Source organism: Dermacentor silvarum, chromosome 1 (assembly GCF_013339745.2).
Source record: "Dermacentor silvarum isolate Dsil-2018 chromosome 1, BIME_Dsil_1.4, whole genome shotgun sequence".
NCBI classification, from domain to species: domain Eukaryota; kingdom Metazoa; phylum Arthropoda; class Arachnida; order Ixodida; family Ixodidae; genus Dermacentor; species Dermacentor silvarum.
The window spans coordinates 85,570,650-85,588,285 of NC_051154.1; the positions used below are offsets into that span (position 1 = coordinate 85,570,650).

Genomic DNA, 17,636 nt, shown 5'->3' on the forward strand with positions numbered 1-17,636 from the left:
GCCGGGACGAAACCAACATGGGTGAAACCAACACGGTGGAAGCCGCTGGCATTACCGAACTCTAGGAACATGTCGCTACTGACGATCAAAAAGGCGGTGCTTCGATGGAGGAGTCTAAGTGCTGATAGTGCTGCCTCGTTCTGCGAAGGGATCTCCGATGGGGCGATCGTTGTCGCGACAGACGGCGGCATTGTGCGACGGAGGCGACGACAGTAGCGGCAGTGACGACGAGATTGACAATGGCTCGTCTTTGACACCGACCCCGATGGTCAACCAAAGTACAATGTTGTCAGTCGAGTCGCTCATTGATTTCATGCACGCTAAATTATAGCCGCCAGTTTTCGCGCAGCAGCTGGATGCGATGCACACCGCGGTTGTGAATCCGAAACTTCCGCGAAAGCAAGGGCAGATTTCTATTTCGGCGCTCATAACGATTGAGGACGCCACTTAGAGGTATAGATAAACTTTTTATTTTTCACAGCCTACTTGCTACAACGTCGATTTCTTATTGCAAGTGGCAGATTTTTGTTCTATATTTCGGGACCAAGACGTGTTCGGTAGCTTTTTTTTTTTTTTTTTTATGGCAGACCAGATATAGCGATGATCGGTTAAAACGATCGGATTTTTTGTTCTTCCTGATATCGTTATAAGTGGACTGCACTGTACTTGTTTTTGGGAATAAGTGGTGTATAAAAAGCAAACGTCTGTGACGTGTTTCCGACTCCGAAAACGTTTATGCTGAATTCATATAGCAATATTATAGCAAAAGCATAGCCTTAGAGATTGTCTACCACTACATGGCGTCTTTGATGCATCCCAAGCAACCAGGGATATCCGCTGGACGTCCTATGGATATCCGTTTCAGATATAACGGACAACGGATGGACGTCCGCAAATCTCCAACAGACGTCCATCGAAAGTCCTGTGGATATCCAAAAAAGCAAATTCGTACATCCAGTGGACATCCGAAATGGGATTCTGTGGCGGATGTATTTCGGGCGGTATGTGTGTCGTGTATACATGTTTGTGTGGTGTGCGCGGGCACACACACGCACCTTGAAGCAGCGATAGTGGAATGCATTGAAGCACCCAACCAATGCTATATAACAACCGGTTGGGTACTGCAGTGCATTTCACTGTCGCCACTCTGCTGTAAATAAACCAAATAATGGGCCCACACCAGCTTCAAAATACAATAAATCTTTTACTTCATTACAGGCACATGCTATAGAATAAAGAAAAAAAAAACTCACAAGCAAGAATAAACGTGTGATGGAAACCAAAGAAAGCACAATGCGTAGTGGAAGTGTGAGCATTAAGGCTTACCTAATACAGTAAGGTATGAGAACAGGCTAGAGAAAGGGCGACAAGAAAGGTGAGACGAAGACAAACACTGCCTTCATCCCACCTTCTTTGCCGTCTTTGTCTCGTTTTGCACTGATTAAACAAGATTACTTAAAATAGACATAAACAATAGTCTACACAGAATAATGTAAGGTATAATTCAAACACAATTATGTACAATCATGTCAGAAATAGAAGACATTTTAAAAGATATGAAAAACATAAAATGTGACGCACCTTCAAGATCATTGCGATGGAAAGTTTTAACACAGAAAGCACTGCCATTTCTGCTGGTTCAAGGGACTTATGTATTGTTTAATAATTAAAATTTATTATGCATACAAGGGGCATTTTCTTTTTTTTTTTTTTCAGAAGCTTAGTAAGAAAAAAATTAGGTGCATGACACTTGAAACTGCGAACTTTTGGTGCGTTGGCTACAAGAACAATATATCGAGACAGCCATTACACATATGCATAATTAGATGCTGAAATTTCCACCACAAAGGAATTTTTATAGCAGTATAGCCAGTACAGTACATGCACTTAGCGACCGCAGAATAGTGAATGAATTTGACCTCTTTAAACATAAAAACATTCCATTTAATGCTATAAGGATATTTAATACCCGCTGCGCTAGTGAGTGGTTATACAGCATACTGCCGCTGAGCCCGAGGTCGGGGTTCGCGTCGTGCTACAACCATTGGCATTAACTTCCGATGTTGCCTCTGTACAGCGGCAAACATCACAAGGCACACAAACATCAGCACGGATAGGACGACAACGCATGTTACGCATGTGTGCGGCGTACATGCACCATCCTGGACTTGGATTTTTCCGGCCACTGACTGCTGCTAGCTGCCGGCGTGAGATCCGAAGTCCGCAAATATGGCCTCTGTTTGCAGTGACACTTTCTTTCGCGTGTACGGCTTTCCCTTCACTATAAGGACTGTTGGCACCTGTCAACGAAGCACGTTCGGTACTCCCATGGCTCAAATAAAGAAAGATGTAGCTGTCACACCTCAGTAGACCTCAGTAGCTGAGCAGGTGACTTCGGGCAGGCGCGAAATGGCAAATGAACCAATATTCCAACCAGCTCCGACGCTGCACCGGCGCTTTGCCGCCATTCAAACACTGGCTATAACTTGGATTGAATCGGATCGCTGCAGGACACTGTCGTCGGGACAGAATGTAGCACTATACTGAATGTGTTGCTAAAGCTTTCTGAAACATGAACACAAATATAAATGGTTTTGTTGAAACATACTTATTATATATAAAATTAGGCAGTGAAATAACTGTTTTGTTTTGGAAAGAAGTGGTGTTCAAAAACCAAACATCTGTAACGTGTGTCCGGCTCCCGAAATCGCTTCCGCTGAATTCAAATAGCAAATGTAGAGGAAAAGCATAGCCTTAGAGATTGTCTAGCCACTTCATGGCGTCTATGCTGTATTTTTTACCTCTGTAATTGTCCATACAGCCAGTGAAAACATAGCCTTTGAGATCTGTTACACTCCAGGCTACAGTGGGTTTGCCCAAATATTAAAATCTGCATAACTGCTGCCTTAAGTTGCAAGAATGTGTCAGCTACCCGTTTGCCTTGCAAAAAAAGTTGGCAGTCACGTTAAAATACGCTAAAGAGGATGAAGGCGACAGCATGCGCGCTCACGAGACATTCATTATATTACTTGAAATTCTCATTCGAATGCGTTGTTACTTCCTATTGTTTTCTCCCACCAAAGGTGGGTTTGAGTGCCTTAATTAACTCTATCTTAATTAACTGGGTCTTAATTAGCACCTGAGGTCATGAGTTCGACACCCACCAATGGTCGTGTGTTCGACCATCAATGGTAGCACCATCAATTTTGGTGCCATTGAATTTTGGTCCGATCAAGGGTTGTGGGTTCGAGAGCCTTAATTAACTACAGTGGAACCTCGATGATACGATCACGGCTAATACGAATTTCCGGATGATACGAATTTTTCTGCGGTCCCGGCCGAGCCCCATTACTTTGCAACGTGCTAGAAAACGGTTGTTACGAATCGATTTTCGACCCGCGTCGGTTGATACGAATAAATGCCGCCCCACCGACGGCCGCGAAAGAGAACAGCGCGCAGTCACACGCTTTCTCCCTTTCTCTTAGTGCGGAGGTGCGGACGCGACGCCGGACAGCGCGGAGGCCGCGAATGGGCGCGAAGAGTTCGAAGCGATGCCGCTTTTGTTGCTTTTGTGCTTTTCCTCCTTTTCCGCGTGCCATCGGGCGGAGTGGCTGCCGTGCTTCGGGTCGCTTTCTTTTTTGCGCCATTTTGCCTAGTCGCAGCGAGCTATGTCTACCGAGATACAATCTCAGCTGATTCGCGCGGCCGTACGCCGAGGCTCAGGGCGATTGTGGGTTTCGCTGCTGAAGTCACACGGTGCAAGATAGCGCAGCACGTAATCCACGGTGCAAGGTTGCGCTCGTTCAGTCAGGTGCGCCTCCGCTTCTCCCGCTACTCGCCGTATTTTTCTTGCCGTAGGAGCGCTTCCGTATTCCGAAGGCGTGCTTCGTCCAAAGTTTATTCGCCAACGAGCGACGATCCATCACTAACCTGGGAGTTCTCAGTAATCCGAATTCTGTGTGTCAAATGAAGACGCCGGTGGGGTTTACGAAGCAGACAACTGCGGTTGCCATCTTGCCCCTGCCACAGCAGCAACCAATGGAGAGACGCCTTTCAGCACGGCAGCCAATTGGAGGCCCGCTTTTATCAGAGGGCCCGTGTGACTACCTATCGCAGACCTGCGCTTCTTTGGTGTTTGTGCGTTTGTCACAAGTTGGCGACGACGGACGAATTGAGAAGCGGAATGGCGAAACTTTGAGCTTTCTAACGATACCAAGATGTCGGCGCTCGGTGGCGGGAAATAGGAGATATGGTTCCGTGAACTGCGGTGATTTTGCGCAATTTAAAGCTGTTTTCTCGCCCTGCGCACTGACGAATTAAACTTTTTCGGGCACTGATTTCAGCCAAACCATTTTGATGCAGCGTAGCTTAGGCGTTGCAGATACCCAAACGCGTGGTTTTCAAAAATCGATTTTTCTCGCGATTTTCACGATCTGATCCCCGCGTCCCCCCTTAATTTAGCTAGTTTTAATTGTGTTTCGATGATACGAATTTCGGCTAATACGAATATTTTTCGTGACCCCGTGAGATTCGTATCATCGAGATTCCACTGTATATCTTAATGAACTATGTGTTAATTAACACCAAAGGTCATTGATTCGACTACCACCAATGGTCGTGGATTCGACTCCCACCAAAGGTCATGGGTTCGACTCCCATCAATTTTGGTGCCATTGAATTTTAATGCCATAACGCCGGACATCGTATTTTTCGACCCATGAGCCACTTAAGGCTTTCGCCTTAATAACTCCGATTATGTGTTCAATAGAGTGCAGCAACATGAAAATGTAAAATGAATTACGAACCTTTACACTTTCCAACTATATTTTTTCCATATACTATATGTCCTAACTTATATCCTAGGCATGCCCATTTATGTACAGCCATGGCACGTTCAAAACAGGATGTCCCCTGGACATCCAAACGGGATATGGACATTTCTTGAACGTCGTATGGACGTCCGTGATGGATATTTAGATGGATGGACATTTGGACTTCTGGGGGACGTCCCACGGATATCCGTGGTTGCTTGGGATCGTTCATGCAGTCTGTGAAAGCATAGCCTTTGAGATCTGTTATGGTTCAAGCTACAGTGGTTTTGCCCAAACATTAAAATTTGCATAACTGTCGTCTTAAGTTGCAAGGATGTCTCAGCTACTCGTTTTGCCTTGTCTCAGCTACTCGTTTTGCCTTGCAAAAATAACTCAGATTATGTGTGCACTTAGATAGAATGCAGAAACATGAAAATGTAAAATGAATTATGAACCTTTAGAATTTCCAACTATATTCTTTTCATATTAGGACATTGATCCATGTCCTAACCACGGTGTAAGATATATACTCTTTAGGTGAGGACACTCGCCAGACTCGATCGACCAGATAAAGTAGCAAAGGCACGCGCCGATCGGCCCGTGATGGCAGCAGATACCTATCGGCAGTACGACGCAACTTTAACACAGAAAGCTTTTTATTGGTTTAATCTCCCGTTCTTATAGCAACCGGCGGTTTGCGGGAAATCCTAAATGATTGAGTGACGCACGAAAGTAGGTCACTGGGGAGAGGGCATGCGCGCGTTCCTTGTCGGCGCACGCTCTCGCCTGCATTCTAACTGAAGTTGCATCGTTCAGCCGATAAGTATCCGCTGCCGTCACCGCCCCGATAGATGCGCGCCCTTACTACTTTATCTGGTCGATCGCGTCTAGCAAGCAAGCCGAGAAGTGTCCCCACCTAAAGAGTATATATCTTACATCGTGGTCCTAACTTAAGTCCTAGGCATGCCCATTTACATACAACCAGGGGATGTTCAAAACAGGATGTCCCCCAGACATTCGATCGGATGTCCTCTGGAAATCCGAACGAGATATGGACATTCCTTGTACGCCCTATGAAAGTCCGTGATGGATATTTGACGGATGAACATTTGGACTTGACGCGGACGTCCCACGGATATCCGTGGTTGCTTGGGATGTGAGCCAAATGTACTGCGTGCAGCACGGAATTTACAATCTCGTTTCAGCAGCAGTGAACATTCGCTTGCTCTCGCATCCGTGATGTCATCGAAAGCACTTGGCCCACCAACGCTATTGGCTGACTTCGTGATCGCGAGAACATTCTCAGTAAAACATAATTTCTAATATTGAGTTACATAAATTAAATATATGTCCGCGATCTCAAAAAGATAAAAATCATTTCATGTTTGCACTCCACGTGGCCTCTGAGATGGCAGTGGCGTGTAGCCTACTCTACTGCGGGCACCACAGGATGCCGTGACGAGCCCATTTACCGCAGCGACATTCAATCAACTTCTGCTGAGTGTTCTTGTGCAAAAGTGCTTTTGCCGAGTCTTTTTCTTGTGGCTGAGTGCATACAGCAGACAGCCATGTGCAGCCACATTCAGGCTAGAAGAGACGCGCGCTCATCCCCGCTCCCATCAAATTATGATTGCTATTGGCAATCGGAAAAGTTGCCCAGGAGCATGTCGTTTATTAAAAAACATAAACCAACTCTGGACACGTGGAACTCTGGAACATGATGACTTATTACAGTCAAATCTCGATATAACGAATTACGCGGGACCACTGAAAATCGTTTTGTTATTCTGAAAGGTCGTTATAGTGAAATCTCCAAAGTTAACCATTCCGCTCATCAACCAATCAGTTCATAAGTTGTCACCGTTTGAGCTATCCACGAAAACAATGCTGTTGGCTCTCGGCCCGCGCTGTTGCTATTTCCATAGAATCCGCCGCCAACCACCACCGAAGTACCGTATAATGAATTAAGAGACGCACCCAAGGCAGACACTGGCGCTGAAAAAACTACCGACAAAAAGGAAGCTCCATGTCGCCTCCAAAGAGCAATGTTTCTTGTTTGTTTTTCACATTCCTTGCCGTGGACACCGTAACTGTTTCACTCGAGGCAGACACCTGAACTATTCTAAAGTGCAACCGCGCGTAAACGACACCTTCCAGAAAGTGCAAAGTGCGACCGTGTGATATCCCCGTGAGTACGGAGGTTACATTTCTCCGCACGTGTAGCTAGTACGGGCACAGACAGCAGCACCGCGAAAGAAATAGGCGTGCACAGAAATAAGGAAAATTTGCGCCTCCGTTGCTAGGCGACACTTCTCTGGGCGGAGCATGCGCTTGCAAAACCTGATGCATAGTCCGTCTCAGGTTTTCCGCCTGTGCACTGCGATGTCCACTTTCTGCGCCTTGTCGTCTGCTAGTCTACTGTTTCGGCTGCCGTGAAGGATACACGGAAATCTAAGAATCCCCAGATTTCAGAATATGAGTTCATAGTACTGAGGCATTAACATGACACGGAAAGTGAATAATGGTTATTCTAAAGAGTTCAGTATTCTGAAGTTAGTAGTACTGAAATATTTTTACATCGAAACCATAAGAAGTCAGCTGGGGATTTTTGATATGTTTGTTAATCTGAAAAGTTTGTTTATGTGGTGTTCATAGCATTGATATTTTACTGTATATCAGTAAAGAACTGTTTTGTTACCTGTTGGGAAATATTGAAACCTAACTGAGTGTGCAAGATGTTAATTAAAAGGAAACTTGCATTTTGCAAAGAATTGGATAATGGTACAGGGAAAAACCACCCGTCGTGGTGGCGTAGCGGCTTTGGCGTTGCGCTGCTAAGCCCGAGGGCCCGCGGTCGAATCCCGGCAGCGGCGGCCGCATTTTGATAGGGGCAAAATGCAAGAACGCCCGTGTGCCGTGCATTGGGTGCACGTACTCCAGGTGGTCGAAATTAATCCAGAGTCCCCCACTACAGCGTGCATCATAATCATATTGTGGTTTTGGCACGTAAAATCCCAGACTTTCATTTTTACCATACTTTTTTGATTTAACAATTAAAAAACACTTTGCAAGTAACCTTTAGTGCCATAAGGATATTAAATCTGTATTAGAGCTCGGTGGGCACATTCAGTCTCACTGAACCTCCTAAAGCAGAAGAGTTACTGGGAAAGGGGCACTAATGTTTACTGTGCATGCATAGGAGAGTCCTGGCGAAATTTTGAGCGATCTTATTCATGAAACATTTTTTAGAATAAATAGTCTGGTTAAAGGGGTCCTGACCACTTTTTATCGAAGTCAGAAAATGCATTTGACTGTTAAAACAGACTATTTCAGGAATACTTTGCCGCAAAAAAGTACTTCAATGCATTCAGCAGAAGTGGAGTTTTTGGTAGGCGTGTGCGAATAAACGAATATTCGATTTTGAATTGAATAGTGAACCTTCGAATTATTCAAATTGTGAATCGATTATCTAATATTCAAATTATGAAATATGGGCACCTTCGTTGAATGACCCGGCCGTGGTTGGGGTCTTGACGCCAGCAGCGGTCCCACGGCGCGCAATCTTTATCGGTACAAGGTCCGACCAGATTGACTGGACTGATTGAAACAATTAATGCGACGCGAACAAAGGGAACAACAAAAGCAGCGCGTGAGGAAAGCACGGAAGCATGTGGGAAGATCAGGCCGATTAGCCACCGGAAGGTTTGCTGATCGTATCGAATACGCGACTTCACACGTGGATTTGCGCAGGTCGGAGCTTTCTACCCACATGCAAGCACACAGACAAACTTGGCACGCTTGCTCGCGGTAGTTGCCGGCTGGTCCACTGTGGACACGAAAGCTGCATCCGTCAATCTAATCTGTACTCGGGATTTCGCAACCAATCTCTGATGAGCCACCTGTACGAACATGTTATTGACAAGCTATCCGGGAGGGTTTGAGGCCCGTTATCACCTCGGCCGGTGGCAAATTTTTGTCACAGCCGCTCCATTGGCCACTCGGAGGCCTAATTGGAGCTGCGTCGTCGGGTGTCAGGGCTAAAGCTACGGTTACCAAATCAACACAGTTCTATTCACAGCGGTCGCATGACCCTCAGAAAGCCGACAAACCGCCTCGTCGGGTTGCACGGGATGACCGTTGCATGTTCACAGCCACCATTTTTGCGAAGTACCGATCAGTGGTCCCTATGCTCGTAGGCGCACAATGGTCTCTTTTCATAGCTTCGAACGACCCGTCACAAGACTATCTTTGGATTTACATGACGGTCTTGAAAATATCACGTGACAGCGTGCTGACCCCCGGCTGCAGATGCATTTACACAGATGGCTGATGGACGTGGACGGAAAAAAAAAAGGAGGGGGGTGGGGTGGACGTCCTGTAAACTTGCCGTGGGCCTCCCGATTTGAGATCTCTTTACCGTTGATGCTGGCTGCAATCAACGGGTGCGGCGCAGATGACCGTGCGGAGCGGTGACATGATGAGCTTTCCCCGCTTTTGTCAGTTGTGCAATCTGCCTTAAAGGAGTCCTGAACCACCCCTTGGGCTTGCTGAAAAAACATTTCGCGTAAGCTGCTTTGAACATATCAGCCAAGTTTTGCAGTCGTGCGTTGTGTGTGGAACTTGTAAGCGTCACCTTTCGCTCAAACACTCTCTTTTCAGCAGAAGCCATGTTCCTCTTTTTTTTGGGCGCTTTATTTTGTCATAAAGCATCCAGAAAACACGACAGCTATTAGCCGATAGCTGACATCAGTCAAGAAGGGTGTTTAGATCTGTTTGGATCAGTGCGCTTCTTCCTACTGTTACTGCGTATATTTATTGACAAAGTTTAATAAACAGGCTGAAGTAAGCAAAAATATGCTTTCGAATTTTGATAGTAACTATGTACTTCAGGAAGAAGCAGACTATAGTCTGCTCCCGCTCGGCCTCTGCCGCTCGTGTAAGAATTAAACTTAGGTCACCCTGTTTGTCGGTGTTGTAGCAGTCAAGTGCTGTTAATTTCGAATAGCTTTGAACGCTCAACTAGCTTCAAACCATGCTAAACTTATGGGGCGACCTGGGTCTTAAACTAAAAATTTTGTAGAATCTTTATTCTTTGACGTATAGTGCTGAAAACTTGTACATATATGTAATGTTATGTGCTTATTTCCAATATAAGGTCCGTTTTCGTATATGTCCTTTGGTTTCAAATTTTATGCAAGTTTCCTTCAATTATCTTCCGGAAAGATTTTACAATTATGTGTTCCTTAGATATCACTAAACAGGGTATTAATGGTTTCTGTACAATTCAAGAAGTGCAACAAAATGAATCTTATTGCTCCGCCTTACCTAGAACAAGAGTTGCGAGACTTGAAAGCTTGAAACTCGAAAAAGTTTTTCTGGTGACTAATTCAATACCTCGTAACTAGTATTCTAGGTGCAGCAGACCAATAAGGTTGGCTTTGTTGCACTCCTTGAATCATACAGAAGCCACTGATACCATATTTAGTGATATCTAAAAAACACATAATTGGCAAATCTTTCCGGAAAATAATTAAAGGAAACTTGCATGAAATTTGAACCAAAAGAGATCAACGAAAATTGACCTTATATTCGTAATAAGCACATAACATTTCATATATGTACAAGTTTTCAGCACTATACGTCAAAGAATAAAGACTCTACAAAATTTTTAGTCCAAGACCCAGGTCCTCCCTTAAGGTCAGACCACACACACGTTTGACAGCGCGCTCATTCCTGGCCGCTACTGGTTAGATGCCTTGGCAGACTTATTGATAGCACTTCAAAATGCGAAGTTGGATAGGACTAATATCCATCGGTCAAGCTGGTGAAGGACAAAGGCGCGAGCACGCACTCAAGCCCTGTCATGCACAACGTAAACGCTGCGCATGCGCACTACAGTTGCATATAGCTGCGGACTGCTACATAGCGTAGAGGCATAGATACCGCGGTCACCGCGGGTCCACTGGCTGTCCACTGGCTAAGCGCACTGTGGCCCGCTGAGGACAGCCACGTTTGATGTGTCGTAGACGCCAAAATCGGAAGTAGTGGCATCTACATTAACATCCAAAAGCACACTTGAACTGCACACCACGGTGATGTTCAGTAGGTGGGGCGTTGTGGGCACACCCGCTCTGCCGTAGCCTTCGCAGTGCACATCATTGAAGGAGTGGAAGCACCACGAATGCTGTGCTTAATTGTCAATAACTCCGATTCTGCTGAACGCATTGAAGTACTTTTTGCAGCAAAATATTTCGGAAATGGCCCATTTTAACTTCAAATACATTTCGGGGCGCCTTCAAGGGCCCTGAAACACTTTTTATCAAAGTGGAGAAATGTATTTGAAGTTAAAATGGGCTATTTCCGAAATAATTTGCTGCGAAAAGTACTTTAATGTGTTCAGCAGAAGCGAAGTTATTGGCAATCAAGCATAGCATTAACGGTGCTTCCGCTCCTTCTTCAAAGCCTTGCGCTGCTAAGGCTACGGCTGGGCGAGCCGTGCCCACAAGGCTCCGCCTTCTAAATGTCACCATGGCACACAGTTGAAATTTGATTTTGGATGTTCATGTAGACGCGACTACTTCTGATTATGACGCCTACGATGCGATCCGCAGTGCGCTAAGCCAGTGGACTTGTGGTGGCAGCCTGCGGTGGCCGCGGTATCTGCGTTCCGTAGCAAACTGCAGCTACTTGCAACTGTAGTACGTATGCTCGGTGTTTTACTACAGGGCTTGAGTGTGTGGTCGCGCTCGAATGCTCCACTCTGACCATGCTAAGTGGTGCGGACCGGCTTTGTCCTTCGCCAGCTTGACCAGTGGATAGTAGCCACATCCAACTTGCACGTTTTGGAAGCGCTATCAAATAGTCTGCCAAGGCGTCTAAACAGGAGCGGTCAGGAGTGAGCGCGCGCCCGCAAGCGTGCGTGTGGTCTGACCAGGCTGTCTTCTTGGTTGACGTCAAGTATGGGCCAATAGCAGCCACTTATGGGAATCCACTATATGATGAAATAAAGCATCCAGAAGAGAGTAAGGAGCAGGCTTCTGTTGAAAAGAGAGTGTTTAAGAGAAAGGTAACTTCGCGCTCGACTGCAAAGCTTGGCTGAAATGTTTACAGCAGCGTACGGGCTATCCGCCGCGGACAATGTTTTTTCACGAAGCCCGAGAGGTGGTTCAGGGCCCCTTTAACGAGCCAACGATAACCCACCGAAACCACCTGTCATAAAGATGTTTACTGGAAAGCAATACTTTCTAAGCAATAAAAGATTGCCATTAAGCACAGTATGGCCCACTATTAAAGTCGGAACCCGATTGGTATTTAGAAAAAGTTCACTATTTCTTCATATTAAGAGGGAAAAAAGCATTTAATTATATTTGACAGACATTCTATCGATAAATATTTTCCAGACCTTCGTATACGAACTGAGTTATCAGTGCTAGCATAGTATTTTGTTGTTCTTTTTAATAAGAGTAGAGCATACTATGCATCTCGATTCATAGGTACCTAAGTTACTGATACTAAGCAGGCCTCCTGAGCATGTGGAGCACTGTGTTTTTTGCACAAAATTTGGAAGCATAAAGGTTTGTGTTAATTTTCTGATATTAGATTCAATATTTGGCTTTTTTTTTTCTTGATTTGATTCGATATTCGATTTGAAATCTGCTAATTGGTATTTGCACACCCCTATTATTGGCAATCTAAGATCACCTGTGATCCCCTTCATGGTGCTTCCGGCCCTTCTTCAATGCCTTGCATTGCGAAGGCTACGGTTTAGCGGGGTGGTGCCCACAATGCTCAGTCTACCGAATCCCACCGTGGCACTCAGCTCAAATTTGCTTTTGAATGTTTTCATAGATGCCACTACTTCTGATTTTGGTGCCTGCGAGGCGCGAAACTCGGAGGCCATCCCTCGGCTTACGGTTGAGTTCAATGTCTCATCGCTTTGTTGTGTTACAGTGTATAGATGCAAACAGTGTAAACAATGTACAAGTGCATGCAATTCTTTGCATCATTCACCTGGATCGTATTTAGCTTTCATATTTTACACAAAAGGAATGTTGGACATGACAAAGCTGTTTATTGAATATGCGCATTCATGTCTTTCAGCTGTTGCAATCCGTGATCACATGCATACCTAATAAGACTGCTAGCTAATAAATAAAAGCACAGCATTATATTTGACGCTTTGCATAGAAATTGGAAAGACTCACAGGCGTTGCCACCATGTATCAGTGTATGTGTTCGCCTGCACACTGCATTTTCAGTAGTCATTAAATTAAAGGCACGCAAGTGTGAAATTCAGGCTCGTAATCATGAGCTGAGCGATCGACTTGTACTTGCACAATAATGAATAAAAAGAAAGTGAAAAAAAAAAGGAAGTGCGGCACCTACGTGTACGGGGAGTGGCTTTCCTGCGTAACTTTAGAGCCCAAGATGGCGTACCTTGGTGCAACTCTGGCTTCCTAAAGGGAGCCCTACAGTAAATCTAGGCCGAGCGATAACCAACGATAGTTGGTGATGGTACGATAGTCGTACTTCTGGAAATACTGAATTTCTATTGAAATTCAAAACTCAGATTTTTGCTTATTTCAGCCTGTTTATTAAGTCTTTCCGTACCGCGCCCATTGGGCATCGTTAGCCCTCTATCAATGGTTTGAAACACTGCTTTCGAGACCTTCCGCGCTGCTCACGGACACACTGCACCATTGTACGTGAAAGAGGAGAAACGGTATTTTTGTTTTCTAAGCTGTTCGCTTTTTTCACGTGAGGCGGTGATTTTTAAACGCGCTCCAAAGTTTCACGATCGTCAAAAGAGAGCGCAAAAATGTCCGGCTTCGGGAGATTGCAGATATCACGATTCCGCTGCCTCTGATCGTATTGATACATCGAATAGCAGCGAGTCAGAGGATGCTGCCTTTTCGTCGGACTGAGTCTGAAAGCGACGACGACGCAAACCAGCCCAAAACATCGGCGGCTGCAGCCCGGCACGCCCAACTGTAGTGCTTGCAGTTAAATTTTTGTAGCGGAATACCTGTTCAATGCAAAATTTAGATTTTTTCGGAGATACTGTTTAATAGATGGCAATACATTTTGTATATCATAATTTTCGTAACATTTTTTCCTAGTAGATACAAGCGTGTGTTTACAAACTTTGTTCAATTTTATTGCACAATCTTGATTTTAACAATTTATATCTTTTTTATGACATACATCTCATTAATAAAACTTTTATGCATGAAAAGTGCATTCATTTTGCTTTCTCTTTATGTATTACATTAAATATTGAGTGCAGTGGTTCCTTCAGAAAGAAAAACATCTGCCGTAACATACAAAAACCCTATTTAAGGACATAGTCATAATTTTGTCCATGCAATTCTGATTCTGAAAATATATGTTACATCATTGTTACATCATATGTTACATCAGTACGCTACCGCATAATGGTTTGTCTCCATGACGATTAGGTCAATGATGCCCCAGTCAAAAAATATGTGAAACCGGCCGAGAATGTCATTCTCGTCAGTGGGCTGCCGCAAGATTCCGGGCATTGAAGAGACGGGAAACCGCGGAGGTGCAGGTGGCGGGTTGTCCGTGTTCACGCGCTGCCACACACGTGCACTGCTCAGTGCGTCACCGTTGTCGCTGTCGTCATCTGAAGCAATATCCAGGGTAAAGACAACGTTCGAGTCGCTGTCGGACAAATTCTATGTCGTCACTAATGCTGCTTTCTGTATTGCTCCAGAAGCACCGCTTGGAGCATCGCCGCCACCGGCATTCTTCTTGCGAAGCGCCATTATGTAATTACTGTTGCCAGGTTTAAAACATGCGCGGAAGGCACGAAATGCGGTTTTCATAGACAACTACTGCCATTTAGGGTTGAAAATTGCAAGCAAAGCAATTGACGAGCGTGATTCCTCTTTGGCGGTGGAAAGAGCGGAAAATCGGGCTGGATGAATGTGACTTGTCGTTGGCGATATTGGTACAAACTCGTGTGATGAGTACAGCTTGGGGTTGGCGGCCAAAGGGCTAAACTGTGTCAAAAATATATGTAGTAACAGTAGGAAAAATGCACTGATCTAAATATCCTTCTTGATTCATGTCAGCTATTGGCTAATGGCATGTGTGTATGGAATCTGCTATATGACTAAATTTTAGCATCCCGAAAAGAGTGAGGAGAAGACTTCTGTTGAAAAGAGAGTGTTTGAGAAAAAGATGACTTCGTGCTCTGCTGGCGAACACCACGCGCTGCACACGAGTGCAAAATTTGAGATGTTCACAGTAGCCCGAGGGGTGGTTCAGGACCTCTTTAAGATAGAGCATTGCGATATGTTTGAAAACTCATTTTCTAATTTCTCTATATAAAGCTCATCTTTCTGTCTTAACGCTTAAAATAACTTTGCTGCAGAGGACTATGATGCCTACATAATTGTGTCCTTCGTCAATGCTACCTTGGTGCTCTCCATTGGCGAGACTGTGGAAGAAGTCACCGATTCTGGTTTCCTTGGGACAACACCCACGCTCTCATGTGCCCAAATTGGAGATGATGCGTTAGTTCAGGTGAGTTCACATGCATGGCATTTTGACGTTCATTTTTGTTGTGGAGTTGTAAACATACTTTTCTTTCCTTTGAAATTCAGTTTTCAGCTGTTCTTGTAAAAAGTAAAACATTTTATAGCAGCCATTACTTGTGAGTCTGACTTTTCCTTTTGAATGCTGCAAGTTTCATTCAAACTGGCTCAGCAGTTGCCTAAGGGCATTTCTGCATTTCACATGCATTTAAATAGGGAGGGTCTAAATATTACCTTAAACTCCTAGTCTCCCAACTCCCCTCAATGCCCGCAATTTTGTGCAATCCTATACAAAACCCCAATTGTATGAAACAATGATGACATGACAATAAAAGCTCCATTCTAAATGAATTCTTGTTGAAAGAAGGCTGTATCTTTTAGGGTGTGTAATAATTACCACTTCTGAGCTATGTACTGGTGGCATTTATGGCAAGTTGTTACTGGAGCCGCGTGATGCGTTCGTCTTGGCTAACCAGTGCTTCCCAACCAGACACTTGCATGTGAACAAAGGGTGGCATTTTTTAGTTTGAGCCATGCATATTCATGCAAATGCAGTATGTATATGCAATTACAATTTCAATGCCAGCATGGGATCAGCACACTTGTGGTTTGCTCTTCTGTAACTCATTCAAGTGAAACTTGCTTTTATTGCTACAGAAGAGCTTTTAGATTATTTTTGTACTGTTTTTGTACAGGAACAAATGTGAAAAGGGAAAATTGTGCTGTTTTTTTTGTTTTGTTTTTTTTTGTTTTTTTATAGTAGTCTATCGCATTGCTTTTTTTGTCTGAGTAATTCCTTCTTGCTTTTAGGTGTACCCCGAAGGGATTCGGCACATTCGGGCCGATAAGCGTGTCAATGAATGGCGTACACCGGGAAAGAAAGCTATCGTAAAGTGTGCTGTCAATCAGCGCCAAGTTGTCATTGCTCTCACTGGAGGGGAGCTTGTCTACTTCGAGATGGATCCAGTGAGTCCCCATGCTTGATAATTTTCATTTACTTTTTTTTTTTTTTCCTACCACATCGTCAGACTTTAGTTATTACACTGCATCAAGGCATAATTGATTAGTGTTGTGTTCCTTTCATCTACATTGGTGCGATCTTGGGCTAAACTGCATTATTCTAGCACACATGACTGAGTGCTTGTTTTAGGGAAGAAAAAAGAATGGCCGGTTCTGTGATTATGGTATACTTGGAATGTGAAGGGCATAATAGAAGCTAAAGCCTTGTGACAAATTCAAAGAACAGTGCTTTACAGCAGTGTATCATAGGCACCCTTTCAGAGTTTATTATGAGCAGTAAATCAGGCAATGAAGAAAGCATGTTGGGCAATGTTTAAAAGCTGTGTGCTTGTGTGTCTGATACCTGTCAGACGGGCAAATTTAATGTTGCTTTGAGTGAGTGCGCTTTGTCGTTAGTGTGATTTGCAGACTGTCACATGAAAACATTTAGTGCAGTGGTGGTCCAACTGTGCCATTTTGCTACAATTATACTCGTTTGCGCCTTGCTGCGCCCACTGAAGTACTACTTGCGCCAAGTGCGCCAAAGCGCCACCTTTGCCTTGGGCGCTACGCGGACATCGCAGTAGCGTGGCCGATCCCTCCGTTTGTGGACAGACCCGCAGCTAAGCATTCCGAGCATCGATGACGCGGACTTCGCGACCAAGCTTCGCGCACGGAATCCTCGATCAGACACGCAGTTAAGTCTTTCAGCACTCGATGTTTCGGAATTCGCAACCAAGCACATCGAGCGTCGACTCCTCGAGCCCGCGGCTAGGCATTTCACTCATCGGCACTTGGGACTGCGCGACTAAGCACATCGAGCGTCGACTCCTGAGGCCCGCGGCTAGGCATTTCGCGCATCGGCACTTGGAACTGTGCGACTAAGCACATCGAGCGTTGACTCCTCGAGCCCGCGGCTAGGCATTTCGCGCATCGGCACTTGGGACTGCGCGACTAAGCACATCGAGCATCGACTCCTCGGGCCCGCGGCTAGGCATTGTTGCTGCACAAAATTGTTTTTCTGCATTTCTAGTCGCTTGCGTATTATGTCTGATTGCATAAACTATTCTCAGTAGTCCACAAATGATATTTACATAGGCAAATAAAGTCTGTTTGCAACGTTTTCTGCTCTGGACACGCGAGCTAAATGGCTGCGTCAGTCTGTCTTGCTTCTGTTATTTGCTCTAAAGAAGTACTTAAAAATTGTGCAGTAGTTATTAATAAGCTGCACCAAATGTCACGCACTTGCTTTTCTCCTGCTCCA

General features: G+C 44.8%; 1 protein-coding gene across 1 annotated transcript in view; it reads left to right on the plus strand.

The window, feature by feature from the left end:
- LOC119431754 (splicing factor 3B subunit 3) overlaps positions 1 to 17,636 on the plus strand; it is an 82,495-nt gene that overhangs the window by 36,693 nt on the left and 28,166 nt on the right. The window contains exons 12-13 of the mRNA XM_037699225.2: positions 15,211 to 15,362; positions 16,184 to 16,339. Of these exons, the coding sequence (XP_037555153.1) occupies positions 15,211 to 15,362; positions 16,184 to 16,339 (308 nt within the window). The remainder of the gene's footprint in view (positions 1 to 15,210; positions 15,363 to 16,183; positions 16,340 to 17,636) is intronic.